Raw genomic sequence first — 14,964 nt, 5'->3', positions numbered from 1 at the left:
AAACAGTTCACAGCGGCAGACCAGAACTGAGGTGTCCCTCCTACCTACTGTGGCATACTTCCCACCCTGCTGGTGACCCCTAACCCGGCCCCCATCACAGGCACCATGGACCTTTAGAAAAGACACAGAATTCTTGGCTCTTTCCTGGGACAGCCTGATTGCTCATGTCTGAGCAGGCCCAGGAATTTGTATTTTTCAGAAGTTTCTCAGAGGACTCGTGTTCGTTTGGACGAGGGAACCACTAGATTAACCATTCTCTGGAAGGACCCAGGGGACAGGACATTTTAATCGCTTTTCTCGGGGCTCCGTAGGATACTGGAAGGTACTCTGGGTGGGCTCTGATTAATCTCCAAGCCAGCCAGATCCCCTCCCAACTCCCACCACGCACTCTGCTCTCTAAACCCTCACCCCAGGCTGGAGACTGCTGGAGGCCCAGAATGGCACGGGAGCATTTACAGGGCTTAGCTTCCGGTGGGCCACAAAACCCAAAGTAGGAGGCACGGGAAGGCTGAGATTCAAGGGAACGGTGTCAGGAGAGGGTTGACCTTCCCAGAAATGAAAACGGCTTGTACCTACTGAGTACCAACCATGTGCCAGGCCCTCGTGTTCTCTCCGACTGTGTACGGAAAGTACCATCACCCCCCTTTCACAGACGGTGAAACCGAGACTTAGAGCGAGAAAATCATTTTCCCAAGGCTCGCGTTCGGAGTCCCAAGGCCACGCCACCACGCATAACCCCGAGCGACACCGTGTCCCGTCTCGCCCCCTACACCAATCCTCTGGGCACACCCTGGAATTCGGGCGCCCCCCTGGCGGTGCTGGGACGGAGGGGCCCGGGCTGCAGGGAAGGCGGGCGGCGCGGCCTGCTCGCGCTCGGCGAGGGCCAAGGCTCGGGAACTACAAGGCCCAGCAGGCAGCGGCGGGCCGGGGAGGCGGGACCAGCGCGGGTGGGAGCAGAGCGCAGCCCTCCGCCGGGCCGGCGCACAGCGCTCGGAGCGCTCCTGCGGGCAAGGGGGACACGGCGAGCGGCAGCCCGGACGCTGGTCCCGCCGCGGCGCGCGGAGGAGCCCGGCCTGTGCCGGAGCGGGGCGGCGGCGGCCCGGCAGGACCAGGACTCTGCTCAGCGCCCGGCGGCCACCTCGCCGGCCCCGGCCGCGGGCGCGCGCGGCAGCTGGAGAAGCGGCGGGGACCGCGGACTTTTCTCCGGTCTGGGGGGCGCCCCGCAGGGCGCACCGGACCGAGCCGCAGTCGGGCACGCCGCGGCCCCGCAGGGCGATGGAGCCCGCTCTGCCGGAAGCCTGAGGCGCCGCCGCTGGGCTCCGGACGAGGGGGGCGCAGGGTCTGCAGACCCCGGCGCGGACGGAGCCCTCCCCCCGCCCCGCCTCCGGGGCACCAGCTTCGGCTCCATTGTTCCCGCCCGGGCTGGAGGCGCCGAGCCTCGAGCGCCAGCGGGAGTCGAGCGCCGGCCGCGGGGCCCTCGCGACCCCGCAGGGACCCGGACGGAGCCCGGGGCGGCGGACAGGAGCGGGGGACGCGGGCACCCACCCGCCCCGTACCAGCCACGGCGGACGCTCCAGACGCGGGACCGCAGCGCCGAGTGAGGTGAGAGCCGCGGCGCCCCCGGATCCAGGCCGGGCTGGGCGTCCCGAGCGGCCCCCGGCGCTGGAGCCTCCCGGCTGCGCGCTTCGCCCGCCGCAGCCCAGTCGGGGCCGGCGCCTCCCTCCGCTCGCTTCCCGCCCCCCAGCCCGGCTGCCTCCGCAGCGCCCCGTCCCCGTCCCTCCACCCGCGCTCGTCCCGCCGCTCCTCCTGCCGCCCAAGTTTTCCGCCAACTCGTGCCCCGGAGCTGGCGAGGCAGCGGCTACTCCGCGGTGCGTCCGGGGGCCGGGGCCAAGGCGGCGGAGGCCGTCGGGGTGTGTGGTGCGTGTGCGTGTGCGTGTGTGTGCGGTGTGTGTGTGTGGTGTGTGGTGCGTGTATGTGTGTGCGTCTGTGCGCGTGTGGTGTGTGTACGGTGTGTGTGTGTGGTGCGTGTGTGTGTGCGTCTGTGCGCGTGTGGTGTGTGTACGGTGTGTGTGTGTGGTGCGTGTGTGTGCGGTGTGTGTGTGTGGTGTGTGTGTGTGCGTGTGGTGTGTGTGCGGTGTGTGTGTGCGGTGTGTGTGTGTGCGTGTGGTGTGTGTGCGGTGTGGGTGTGTGGGGGGCATGTGCGGTGTGTGTGCATGTGTGTGGTGTGTGTGTGGTGTGTGCGAGTGCATGTGTGTGTGTGGTGTGGGTGTGCGTGCATGTGTGTAGTGTGTGTGTGCGTGTGTGCGCATGTGTAGTGTGTGCGTGTGCATGTGTGTGTTGTGTTGTGTGTGCGTGTGTGCATGTGTGGTGTGTGTGTGCGTGTGTGTGATGGGTGTGCGTGCGTGTGTGTGGTGTGTGTGTGCGTGTGTAGTGTGTGGTGTGTGTTGTGTGGTGTGGGTGTGCGTGTGTGTGATGTGGGTGTGCGTGCATGTGTGTAGTGTGTGTGCGCGTGTGGTGTGTGTGCGTGTGTAGTGTGTAGTGTGCGTGTGTGTGTTGTGTGGGTGCGCGTGTGTGGTGTGTGTGCGTGTGGTGTGTGCGTGTGTGCATGTGTGTGGTGTGTGTGTGATGTGGGTGTGCGTGCATGTGTGTAGTGTGTGTGTTGTGTTGTGTGGGTGCGTGTGTGCATGTGTGCTGTGTGTGCGCGTTTGTGTGCACATGTGTGTGGTGTGTGCATGTGTGTGGTGTGTGTGATGTGGGTGTGCATGCATGTGTGTAGTGTGTGTGTGTTGTGTTGTGTGGGTGCATGTGTGCTGTGTGTGTGCGCGTATGTGTACACATGTGTGTGGTGTGTGTGTGATGTGGGTGTGCGTGCATGTGTGTAGTGTGTGTGTGTTGTGTTGTGTGGGTGCGTGTGTGCATGTGTGCTGTGTGTGTGCGCGTATGTGTGCACGTGTGTGGTGTGTGTGTGATGTGGGTGTGCGTGCATGTGTGTAGTGTGTGTGTGTTGTGTTGTGTGGGTGCGTGTGTGCATGTGTGCTGTGTGTGTGCGCGTGTGTGTGTGCATGTGTGTGGTGTGTGCATGTGTGTGCGTGTGCACTCCACTCCATCTGTTTTTGGTCCCCTTGTGGGGATTCACCCCAATTCAGCAGGTAGCTTTGGGCGAAACGCTAAAAATCTGGAATATTTCTGGGTCCCTTTTCCACCTCCGGGAAAGTCTGGGGTCCGGTTGGGGGCGCCTGGGTGAGGACCCGCAGAGGGAAGGGGACTGGAGGGTCCGGTTGGCTTCTCTCTGGACAGGTCTTAAGGAGGCGTCGTCACCAAATGGCTGAATTGCGCCGGCCGAGAGCGAGGAAGGACCCCCCTTCCCAGAGGGAGGTCTCGGGAGGAGTCGAAGCTTGGGGCAGCGGAGGGCGGCCCGCGGGTGGGGTGGAGCCCCAGCCTGGGGCGGCGGCGGCGGACGTTCGGTTCCGGTCCGGTTTGGGGGTGGGGAAGGGAGGAGGGGGTGTCCTGTGCCGTGCACTCGGCAGCGGTGCGTGTCGCTTCTGTGACCCAGTCCGCTGCCCCCGAGGGCCGGAGCCCACACGTGCAGGGGGTTGCGGGCGTCGTAGACGGGGTTCGTGCACAGCACGGCCGTGCGGCGGCCGCCCCTCCCTGGGCGCCGATCCCAGAGCGAGGAGCCCCCTGGAAGGACGTCTCCGCGGCGCCGCCCCCACGCCGCTCCAGACGCCGCGGCCGCATCTGGTTCCGTTTCCCCCACACGGGTGCACCGCAGCCACGTTATTAACATCCCTCTTCCTCCCCTCCCCCTCCCCTAACTTGCAACTGGGCCTCTTCGGCTCGTCCTTACCACGGTCCCTCCTTAAAATGTCCGGGGACTTGGACGTGAGGCGTTGGGAAGAAAGGAAAGCGCCCCGGATGCCACGTGACTCGGGACCCCACTGAGTCAGTCACTCCCTGCTGCTGGTGAGTCGTGCTGAGCTGCTTTCTCGACTGTGCACCTTGGGGGATGCGACAGGGTTTTTAGGGGGAGGCACTTGTGAACGGTCGATCTGCTGAAGGTGGCCTCTTTGCCGTGGGTCTGGCCCACAACTGGCCCTCACAGAAGTTTCTGGAAGCAAAGCGGCGCATTCTGTCCCTTGAGTTACAGCTGGAGCCGCGGGAGCGTCTGTCCCGTCCGGTCCCGTTTCGGGCCACCGGGCGGTGGCATCAGGCGCCGCTTCCCCCGCTGCCTGGAGCGGGCCGGGGGCGCGGGCTCTCGGGCTCTCGCTGCTGGAGGCGCTCCCCGCCTGTTCTGCAGCAGTGCTTGGGCTGCAGCACCCGGGACGTAAAGGGGGGCGTTTTGCCATTTGAACAACGGCTACAGGTTTGAAAGCGGGGATTGGGTCGTCAGGCTGTTTTTTGTCATGTTCCCTGAGGCAGGAAAGCGCCTTCTGGTCGCGCGTTGCGCCAGGCTGGGGAGACTCGGTCTCTCTCGCCTTCTCCTTCCCAGTCTCTTTCCAGTTGAAAACACTTCCCCGGTTTCCTTCTTTGGACGGTAGTTTTGGAGGCTGTAATGAAATCGCACTTTCTCTAGACATGGTAATTAAGGTGACTGTTTCCTCCGCAGATGTGTCCTGCCCTGTGCACCTCCGGACCAGCTCTTTTTTTGGAATACCGTCTAGGTTGTAGCATTTTAGCCTTGAGACTGTTTAGCAGTAAGTGGCCATTTTCCTCCCTTGGCCCAGACTCCCGCTTTCCTCTCTGAGGCTTGTTTAAAAGCTAAGTAGCAGGGCCCCATGGGACGTGCCTTGGTCTGGCTAATTACCCCCAGGCTGGGGTTGTCTCCCTTTCGGTGACCGAGGGCCAGCAAGCTTTGCCATTGCTGTCCCGATGGCCTGCCTCCCTAATGACTTGTTTACATATTCCCCCTCCCTTGGTTGGGAGACGCTCCAGGACTGCCGCTGACCCTCAGAGTGCAGGGTGTTTGGGGACAGGAAGGCTGCTGGGGCCTGGCTCCAGCTGGGATGGTTATGTACTGCATCAGTGACGAGCTCCTTGAAATATCTGTTGCATTTACTCTTAGTCACAGCTGAGTGTCAGCTTTTTAATGAGGGTCATCGGGATCGAGAATTACTCGGACACATCTGCTTTCACTGACCGCTTGTACCATGCCTGCAGAGATACCGGTTTTGGAGGTATATTCACAACGGGGATTGCGGCTAGAGTGGGCACAACTTCCTCTGCTACCAAAAGAGACAGTCTCAGGTGCTTCTTTTCCTTGGCCTCTGGCCATAGAGGATGTTAGAAAGTTCCATTAGGTGCCCTTTGAATAGCAAGTGAAGCAAAAGCACAGGGAGAAGTGGAAGAAGAGCATGGCAGAGTCAGTCTCCCCCTTGGGGGAGAGGATTAGAATACATCCAGGCATCCCTAAACCTGGGCCAGCTTTATTCCCGGCAGACTCCAGCGGGCAAAAAAATTGCATTGAGCATTGAGTAGGCAGACTCCAGCCTCAGAAACCAAGGAAAATCCACGGCTTTGCTTTTAGTAGTGTGCTTTTTGTTTGTTTTGGGTATTGACTTGAAACCAGACTCCTCTAAAATAGGAGATCTGTTCATAGGAGCTTGGGGTTTTAGCAGCCAGCTTCTCCAAAGGCTTTTTCTTTCTTTCCTGCTTCCATTTTTAAAATGTGTTTCATCAAAATGGCTGTGAGTTACAGAGCTTCTCAGGAAAGTTTGAGCCTGTTGCTGCTGGAGGAAAAGGAGTTAGAATTGATTCAAGCATCTTGTTCCGAAAGGGCCTCACATGACTTGAGATGAGTTTAATTTCCTCTTGGGAACTTTGTCTTGCATTTGTCTTCCCCAGAGCTTTGTAAAAGGTCTGAATGCACCAGGGACGGGTGGAAGTCCAGATGTAGAGTTGTAGGGAAGATTTTGGTGTTTCCAGAGAGGATTAAATACCAGATTTGGGCTAGGATATTTGTTTTCCCCGCCAAGGGTGCATCTACCTTAAACAGAAACTCTCTCCTCACCACTGCTACCCCTTGCAATGAAAGAAACTATGCTTGGTTCTTCCCCCACCCCACCCCAAGTAAACAGCACTCACCTGGGTGAACAACTCCAAAATATGGCAATGGTGCACTGGTGTATCCTGTCTCCAGTAGCAAGGTTTCCTAGATTATGTGGAGCAGGTATTGCTCGTTTCACTTATTGCTAATTTTTTACATACTTCTTACTCCCAAGGACATTTGGACACTTTGTTAAAGAGACTCAAAATAAAAGATTAGTATTTTCCTTGGACCAACTAAAATTTGCAAGCTGAGCTGCATGACTTCAAAATCTTGTTGCCCTTCCCTCTCAACACTGAGTAGAGAATGCTCACTTTTGGGAAAAGTGAACTTTTCTGTTGGGAAGTTTATTATTCTCATCTCAAGGGATTAATGTTTTGGTGTTACTTCATCAATTCTGAAAAATCAAGATGTTTAGAAAATTTGCCAGTTGGAATTCTTTGGAATAGCGTTTGGCTGGCTAACAAGGGATACTGGCTATTGCTTTTCTCTGGTATCCTTAACCTTTTCTGGAAGAGAATGTCAGTTTCTTCTCAATCAGACTTTTTTTCTTTCGTTCATTTATTCATCCAGTTAAGAAATACGTCTGTTGTGTACTTACTAGGTGCTACAGATGATACAGACCCTGCTCTGAAGGAGCCTCCAATCCCATGGGGAGAGGCGATTAGGGAACATAAATAAAAGTCATAGAAGATGACTTAGTGCCATGTGAGAGGGGCGGGTTCCATGTTTTGGAAATTCAGAGGGATGAGATCCTCTAGGTAGAAGGCCCAAGAAAGGCCTTGTGGAAGAGACAGCTTCTTAAGGTGGGGCTCAAAGAATAGGAAGGACCTGGCCCGTCACAGACGGAGAGAAGGCGGGCAAAGAAGAAACCCTTGCGCAGGGCCATGGAGGTCGCCTCAAGCTGTGCTGTCCCGTAGAAATGTAACACGAGCCACATGTAATTTTAGATTTTCTAGTAGTCCCATTTAGAATGAAGTAAAAAGAAACAGGTGAAATTCATTTTGTAATTAGTTTGTTTAGATTATAATAATATATTTGATTGAACCCCACATATCCAAACTATTATCATTTGAACATGTATGTATCATTTGAACATTGAATCAATATTTAAAAGTACTGAGATACTTTCTATCCTTTTTTTCACACCAAGTTATCAAGATCTGGTGTGTATTCTTCTAGCACATTCCAGTTAGCACTTGGCCACCTTGCAAGTGCTCAGTAGCCACATATAGCCAGTGGCCCCATATGGGCTGGCGGGGTCTGGAGTACAGGGTGCGAAGATGGAGAGTGAGAAATGACTTTGGGAAGGTAGGAAGCTCCTGTCCTCTTGCTCGCCTGAGCACTGACAAGGAGTGACTCAGAGCACAGTAATTTGATTAGCACTTTAGAGAGGAGAAAGCAGGCATCTTTACCCACATGCCCATTCAATCCTCATAACCACCTGTGATGCAGGCAGGGCAAATATTTTAGCCCCTTCCACAGGTAGGAAACTGAGGCTCAGAAAGATTCAGTGACCATCCCAGGGCGGCAAGGTCATAAATGGAAGGGCAGGAATTCATTTGTTACTTTCTTCAGAGAATGGGAAGAAAAAGCCTTGGCCCTTAACTCATCAGCTAGTGTGCCTTGCGTCATTTTTGGACAAGGAGATCTGATGTTCGTAGAATCTGTACTCTCAGCACTGGGGAGAGATACAAGGTCGTCTGGTGCAGCCGCTGCTTCCTCATCAGACACCCTCTGCGTTTTCCCCTGGATTCGTACTTCCAACGGGAGGCAGCAGGCACGTTCACCCACACTGCCTATTCCATCCTCATAGCTACCTGTGATGTAGGCAGGGCGAACACCTTAGCCCCCTCCGGCCAGTGCGAACACTGGGATGACGTGTCCCCTTCTCCATTCCCCACCTAGGACCTCTGCACCCAGGCGAGTTGGGCTGTGAATCCTGGGAGACCTGACTGACTGATATTGGAGAGACCGAGGGGGCAGCCAGCTGCAGGGTCTCTGAGGAAGCTGCCGTGCACACCTGTGAGGCTACGGGTCACATCTGTCCAGCAGTGAAGGAAGGAGGCTGTTCCTCAGGGACTTTAAGAATTCATTAATTAGTAGAATGAGAAAAGGGGAGGTGAAGGAGGAGGTGGCAGTCCCCAGGGTACCAGACAGTCTGAGCACCGGCAGTTTCTGTCACTGCGTTTTCTGCAGGTGTGCGGGATGGGGTATGTGCCCACTTACCTTCTCACTCCAGGAGCGGGTGCCAGGGGCCTGGGTTTTCTTAACATCTTTGTTTTACAGATGTGAAACTCGAGGCCCAGAGGAGTAGGAGAGGAAGAGGCTTTTTTTCCTTTTTTGAGAATAGGCCAGTGCAGAGCTGCCAGATTAGTTTGAAGTGCATTCATCATGGACAGTGTGCAGCCAGCCCGCACCTGTGAAGAGGTGGCCGTGCTTTTCAGGAAACAGAGTGGCCAAGTGGCAGTGAGAGCTGCCTCTCTGCTATACTTGAAACCAAGCTTAGTCACCAAGATGATACCGCCCTTTCCCACTGGATACTAAAAATTCATTCAGTGCTCTGGCAGTTACTGTGGGACTTAGGTTTCCTTAGTCAGGTACACCTTTCTGGGTGACAGAACTGCATCAGTTAAGTATGTCTTTGGGCTGTACTGGGATGTGGTTTTAGGAATGTCCTCAGGCCAGCACTGTTTCTCTCCCAGGCCCAGGATTGTGCCCCATCATATGTCCTAGATGGCCCACCTGTGATCTGCTTCCGAGGGTCTTTCTTTCCACCAAAGGAACGGAGAATGAAGGCGCTTTCATTTCCAGAGTCACCTGAGATGTGTCTTATCTACCTCTTTTCTTCATGGCGCGGGGACCCGCTCTGGAGCAAATGAGTTTGCTCAGCTAGAGCCAGTAGGGTCAGCTCTTTGTTTGTCCCTCCCACTCTGTCCTCTGGCATCCGAAAACCCTGGTGACGAGAGTCCTGCCGCTGTTGCTTACTTGCTGCGAGTCCTTGGGCAAAGTACTCAAGCTCTCTGATCCTCGGTTTCTCCATTGCTGAAAGGGGAATAATAATTCCTGTCTCCCCTAAGTTTATAGTGAGGAACAAGTGAAGTTTTATAGTTATAAATTAATCGTACCTAGCGCATTCTTGGCACGTAGCAGGTATTCGGTAGTCATTCCATTTTTGTCTCTTCCGGTCTCTTTACTAAGTTTAGAAAAATAAAAGAGAAATGTTTACTTCTCTTTTGATTTGAAATTATTGAAAAATTTTAGTAGGCCTTGGGCGGGAGCTCGCGGTAGCGCATGCATATTCCTGCTGGCCGAGCACATGTGAACACAGCCAAGAATCTGGGGGGTTTTCTGCCAGCGGGACTGACTCACTCAAGAGGGGCCCTGCCTGGCTCAGGGGGAGGCAGGGCTGAAGCACCACATTAGGGCATGTTCCGGGGAAGTGGATTCTCTGAATAACTTAGATGGTTCCCTGGAGCATTCAGGACAAAAGCCACCTGGAAGACGGAGATGGCCACCCCCACGTAACCCAGAGTGCCCAGAAAGTCCGTCACTTGGTAAATGCTCAGCAGCAGTGATCCGTCCCTTTAGACCCTAGGAAGTTGTTCTAGATGTTAGCCCTGCAGACCTGAGGAGGGCAGAGGGCTGTAGTCTGTGCTCTTAATGGAGCCCGGCATGAGCCATCTTGGAGTCAGCCCTCGCAGGAGCCCTCGACTTGGCAGTGAGACCTTTTACCCCAACTGTGGGCTCATTTCTGTGACACGTCAGCTGTCACCTTTCAGCATCAGGGAGGAGAACTGGACCCACTTCTCAGGTTCCACACTCAGTCTTTGTAAGTCGGTGAGTGTTGTGTTCTCTCTGTGAGCACAGCGGGCAGAACTAGAGAGCCCTGTGATTCGTACCATTTTAGAGGAAAGAAGAACGAACCCTGGAGATCATTCATTCAGTCTCCACTGCAGAGGTCCAGGGAGGCTCGGTATCTTAAGTCCTGCAGCTACCCACGAGTTCCCTCTGGACTTGGCTCCCATTTCCTAGTCCATTCTCTTGTTCCACGGTATTCATCTCCTTTATCCCTCACCCAAGGGATTGGTTTGCCCTAGCTGGGTGCGGTCTCATGATGGCAGTCCTCAGCTGACTTAAGTCTCCTGCAGTTGCATCCACACTTTGTGTGTGAAGCCCTTGCCCACAAAGTAGCAGAACTATTTGGGAATTTCATGAATCCATTCACTTCCCAGCATGCATGATCTTAAGGCTTATACCTTGGAGAACCTCATGATGCTATTCCCAGCCAGGCTTGCACACAGTATGCGCACAAAACCTAGTTGCAGCATTGAATCAAAGCACTCCTTTGTCTACTTAAGACCTGTAACCTCGAATTCAGCGTTGGGGTAGGATCACAATTCTCTTTTTTGAGACTTAAGGAGTAAGTCGTTGCTTCAAGCACCTTTCTGGGCAGGTGCCATGCAATATGCTTTATGTTCTTTTTCTCCTCATTCCCTCCCCCACCCAGACCCTCCTAACATTTTGGTTTTTTCTTTCCCAGAGTCACCTTGAGAAAGAAGACCAAGCTCGAGGTGGCATATCCATGGAGGTGTGGAACCTTGTCACCAACCTCTAACTGCAGAACTGGGATGTGGAGCTGGAAGTGCCTCCTCTTCTGGGCTGTGCTGGTCACAGCCACACTCTGCACTGCCAGGCCGGCCCCGACCTTGCCTGAGGAAGGTAAGGCACAGGCTGAGGGTCAGCCCAGACTCCTGGGCCTCACAAGCAGGGTCCGCTGGGACAGCGGTGATGTGGTTGGCTGGGAAGCCTCCTTCCCAGGTGGCACAAAGGGCTCCTTTCCTGAAGGAGAGGTTCCGAGACACCTGGGCTGGCTTGGGCCTGGTTATAAACGTAGCCGGCCTCATCAGAGGCTGGGATCGTAAAGGCTGGTAACAGCCGTTTTTCAGAGGTGACATGCTCAAGGTAGGTTTGTGCTTTTCTTTTCCTGAGGAAAGAACATTTGATGGGGACCCTAGAGCTAGCCCCTTAACCTCGGCGATCTGTAAATGGGGTTGGGTGGTGCATGGGGAGTGAGTGGCCTATGAATTTGGGTTTAGAACCTGGATTGGGCTACAGGGATATGGTAGGACATGAGAGAGCTTGATAAAGACCTCTGGCTTCTAGAAAATGGTTCAAAGACGTTCCTTCTGTAAGGGTCGGCAGTCGTGACCACGGCCATTGTGCCTTCTTTGATTGTATCCTGCAGGCCGTTTTGGGGCCTGCCAGGTGGTTCGCTTTGGGTATTTACTGTTTGAAGAGTTTCGAAGATTGAGAGCCAGGAAGCATGATGGAACACAGAGACCGAGAGCAGGCTGGAAATTCAGAGAGATCGTTAGTAACAGGATTTGCCTCGGTGCTCCTGGGATTTGCTTGTGTTGTGAAAACATCTTACGGATATTAAGATACAGCACACCTGGTGGCTTTTGGGGGACGTTGAGAACAATGTTTGGGCATTTCTGCTGCCAGAGAGTATTATGGCTTGTGACTCGGTGGCTGGTGAAAGACTCGGGGCACATGTGATGTGGAGGCTGTGTTTAAAGGGCCGTGAGTCTAGGCTGAATGATGAATGAAGGGTGAGAATGTGTGTCCATTTGGATGGTGGTGGGAAGAGCAGGGAATGGTGTGTGACTTCCGAGGAGGCGCAGTGGCTGGAGCGGGCGTGTGCATGTTGCATTCAGTAACAGAACTGAAGGCAAGATCTGCACTAGAACATGCTAGAAACCCTAGGAGGACAGACCTTCTCTGCCCAAAGGGAGTTTACTGCCAGGTAGGGGAGAGACAAGTAGAGAGAGAAGCAAATACAAAGCAGACTGTGTTTAAACCACACAGTGAAGTTAAAACAAAATGTGGTGGGAATGTAGAGGAAGAGGGGAGCAGAGAGCATCTGAGATGGGCCCAGAGGGGCGGGTAGGGGTTGGAGGGGAACCAAAGGGCACTCCAGGTGGAACAGCATGGGCAAGGGTGCAGAGGCAGGGTGTGCAAGGGATGTGGAGAGTGGTTTGCCTGGTGAGTAGGGAGTAACAGGAAATAACACCTGGAAAAATTCTGTTGAGTTAGCATGTAGAAGGCTTAATGCCTATACTTAAATACCGGGAAACTTGAAAAGTTTGAACAGATAGTGACATGATCCAGCTTTCAGAAAATTAATTTGGCAGCTGAATTTGGATGGATGACAAGGTGTCAGGTGGACCTGCTCTGCCACTTGATAGCTACACTACTTGCCTTGACGAATTACTCAAACTCCCATAGCCTTAATTAGTTCATCTGTAAAATGGAGCTAATAATAAAGGATTTAAATGAGATCATCCAGATGAAGCAGACATGTGAAGTGTTAGTAGTTATTAATGCTACAACCACATTAACGCCAGAAGGACCAGTTGGAAGGTTGTTTCAAATGTCTGCTAGAGGAAGTGAGGTTGTGAACCCGGATGAGGACTGTGAGGTTGTAAAGGAAGGAGGAAGTAGTAAAGACAGTAAAGGAATAGAATCTATGGGTTTAAGTAGGTTAGATGTCAACTCTGGGTGACTGGAGTCAAAGGCAGGATGACCTGAGAGTAAAGAGAGTGAGTCAGGGTGGGTGGGAGGTGCCCGAGGAGTAGGGAAGATTGGGATGGGCCGCTGCTTCCACAGTGGTAGAGGGGACCCAGAGCAACAGGGCGTGGACGAGCTTTGAGAATACGAATTTACGATGGACCCTGAAGTACTTTCTTTTCTTTTTTCTTAACTTTCTCTCACAAACTCTTCGCAGCCCAGGAGTGGACGGTACAGACAGCAGTGTGGATCTCGGGCCAGCGCACTCGTGAGCAGGAAAGGGGTGTCAAGGGCAGGGGCACAGGAATTTCAGGGTGGCGATGGCAGTGGAGGTGGACATTGAGGCCGCTGTTTGTGGATCCAGCCTGGGCCAGTGCACTCATGAGCAGGAGAGGGGTGTCGAGGGCAGGGGCACAGGAATTTCAGGGTGGCGATGGCAGTGGAGGTGGACGTTGAGGCCGCTGTTTGTGGATCCAGCCTGGGCCAGTGCACTCATGAGCAGGAAAGGGGTGTCGAGGGTAGGGGCACAGGAGTTTCAGGGTGGCGATGGCAGTGGAGGTGGACATTGAGGCTGCTGCTTGTGGATCCAGCCTGGGACAGCAAAGGGTGCAGAGGCAGTGCGGAGGGAGCACCAGGGGCTGATGGTCCTGGTGAACAGGAGGAGGGTGGGGCTCCGGGGAGGCGCCGCAACGGTCAAGGCTGAAGTCAGACCGCAGTTTTTAAAAATCAGTTTAATTGGCGTGTAATTTACATACGATGAGATAACACCAATTTTAAGTGTGCCGTTGAATGCCTTTTGATCAGTGTCTACACCCAATGTAACTACCACCTCAGTCAAGAGATGGAACATTTTTATCACCCCAGAACCTTCTCATGCCCCTTTGCAGTCAGCCCCCCACAGCACTGACCCCAGGCAGCCACTGACCTACTTCCTGCCACCGCAGATTAGTTTTGTCTGTTCTAGGATTTCATGTCATGGAACTGTGTGATGAGTGTGTACCCACTCACCTGTTGACGGGTCACCTGCACTTGGGTTGTTAACAGTCTGCCCCAATGTGCACAGTCTCTGTGGGCGTGAGTTTTCCCTTGATGGCCTTGACTTTGATTTCAGCTCCTCTTCTTACTGACTGTTGGCTCTTGGGAAAGTTCCTCTCTGTCCCTTTGTATGAAATATATTGGTAATAAATGTATGTTCAGAAGGTCATTGTGAATATCAAATGAGAGAGTCTGCAGAGCTCTTAGAACAGTGCCTGGTATATAGCCAACGAGCAGTGAATGGCAGTCGGTGGTCCATTTTCCTGGGACCTCACTAGAGACACCACATGGTGGGCGGCATGTTGCTTCCCAGGTGGACTTGGAATGCCTTAGGACACAGCAAGCGAGAGCCACCAGATGTGGGGAGCAAGTCCCAGTTGGCACTTTCACGTAGCTTATCCCTCACCAAACGTTTTGTGATAAAACACGTTCCCTGCCCTCTCCAGAGGACTGCTGTGGCTGTGATGGATGTCATAAGAGAAAATCTATCTTCATGCCTTGTAAACTATAAGGAACCTTACAAATGTAATGTGTATTGTGTAGTCTTGGCTCTGCTGATTATTAAATAATAATGCTGCTATTGTCTTAAAAAAATTGTAATTTATATATAAAGGTTTTGTTGAAAAGTTGAAAGCAAACTACCCAAAGCCCTGCCCACAGTGAGAGATTTTCCCCGCTGGAAAGCGTTGCAGTAAGTGTATGCGTGTGTTGGGAGCTCCCCCCTTAGATGAAGGCAGTGCTCTTGGTCTGCAAATGCTCCTGGGGGACTGGGGAGGGCCTGGAGTTTCTGGCTGTCTTTGGAAGGTTGATTTAATAAGGATTCCAGGAAAACCAGCCTCCCTCCTTCTCTCCCCCTCTTTCCCCTTCTCTAGTTTGGGATCTTGCATAGTCTAAGCTTGTTTCAGATCAGGCATGGGGGTGGGGAGGGAGTTACGTGTATAGGCTGAGGCTAGAGCATGGGCCGAGGGGTGGCTTGCCCCTTTAAACCAACAACTACCAACTTGAAAGACATTTTGAGCTTAGGAGGGTGTATCTCTCTCTCTTTTGGGATAAGACTTGAGGGAAAAGCAAGTGAGTGAATCCAAAGCTGCTTGTGAGGCCCCTTCTGGCAGTTGGGAGTGGGGGTCCTGTCCCCTTTCTCAGCAGTAAGATGGGTTAGACACCTCAGACCCTGCGCTTTACGGGACAGCGTGTGAGACTTGTAGTCTCAAAACACCTGCCTCCATCTCAGAGCCCTGCAACTCATAAGTGATTTAATGGGCTGGGGTTTTACAGCTCCTCCCACCCACCCAGATTTGAAGAAGTCTGGTGGC

The 14,964-nt window shown here is 53.8% G+C and overlaps 1 protein-coding gene across 4 annotated transcripts in view; it reads left to right on the top strand.

Moving 5' to 3' along the window:
• Positions 1 to 1,016: 1,016 nt before the first annotated feature.
• The window catches only part of FGFR1 (fibroblast growth factor receptor 1), a 47,219-nt gene continuing 33,271 nt past the window's right edge, over positions 1,017 to 14,964 (top strand). For all 4 annotated transcript variants that reach the window (XM_063076619.1, XM_063076618.1, XM_063076617.1 and 1 more), the window contains exons 1-2: positions 1,017 to 1,602; positions 10,587 to 10,765. In XM_063076619.1, coding sequence (XP_062932689.1) covers positions 10,675 to 10,765 — 91 coding nt within the window. In that variant the 5' untranslated portion in view covers positions 1,017 to 1,602; positions 10,587 to 10,674. The remainder of the gene's footprint in view (positions 1,603 to 10,586; positions 10,766 to 14,964) is intronic.

Source organism: Cynocephalus volans, chromosome 13 (assembly GCF_027409185.1).
Source record: "Cynocephalus volans isolate mCynVol1 chromosome 13, mCynVol1.pri, whole genome shotgun sequence".
NCBI classification, from domain to species: domain Eukaryota; kingdom Metazoa; phylum Chordata; class Mammalia; order Dermoptera; family Cynocephalidae; genus Cynocephalus; species Cynocephalus volans.
This window is presented reverse-complemented; position numbering and strand designations above follow the sequence as displayed.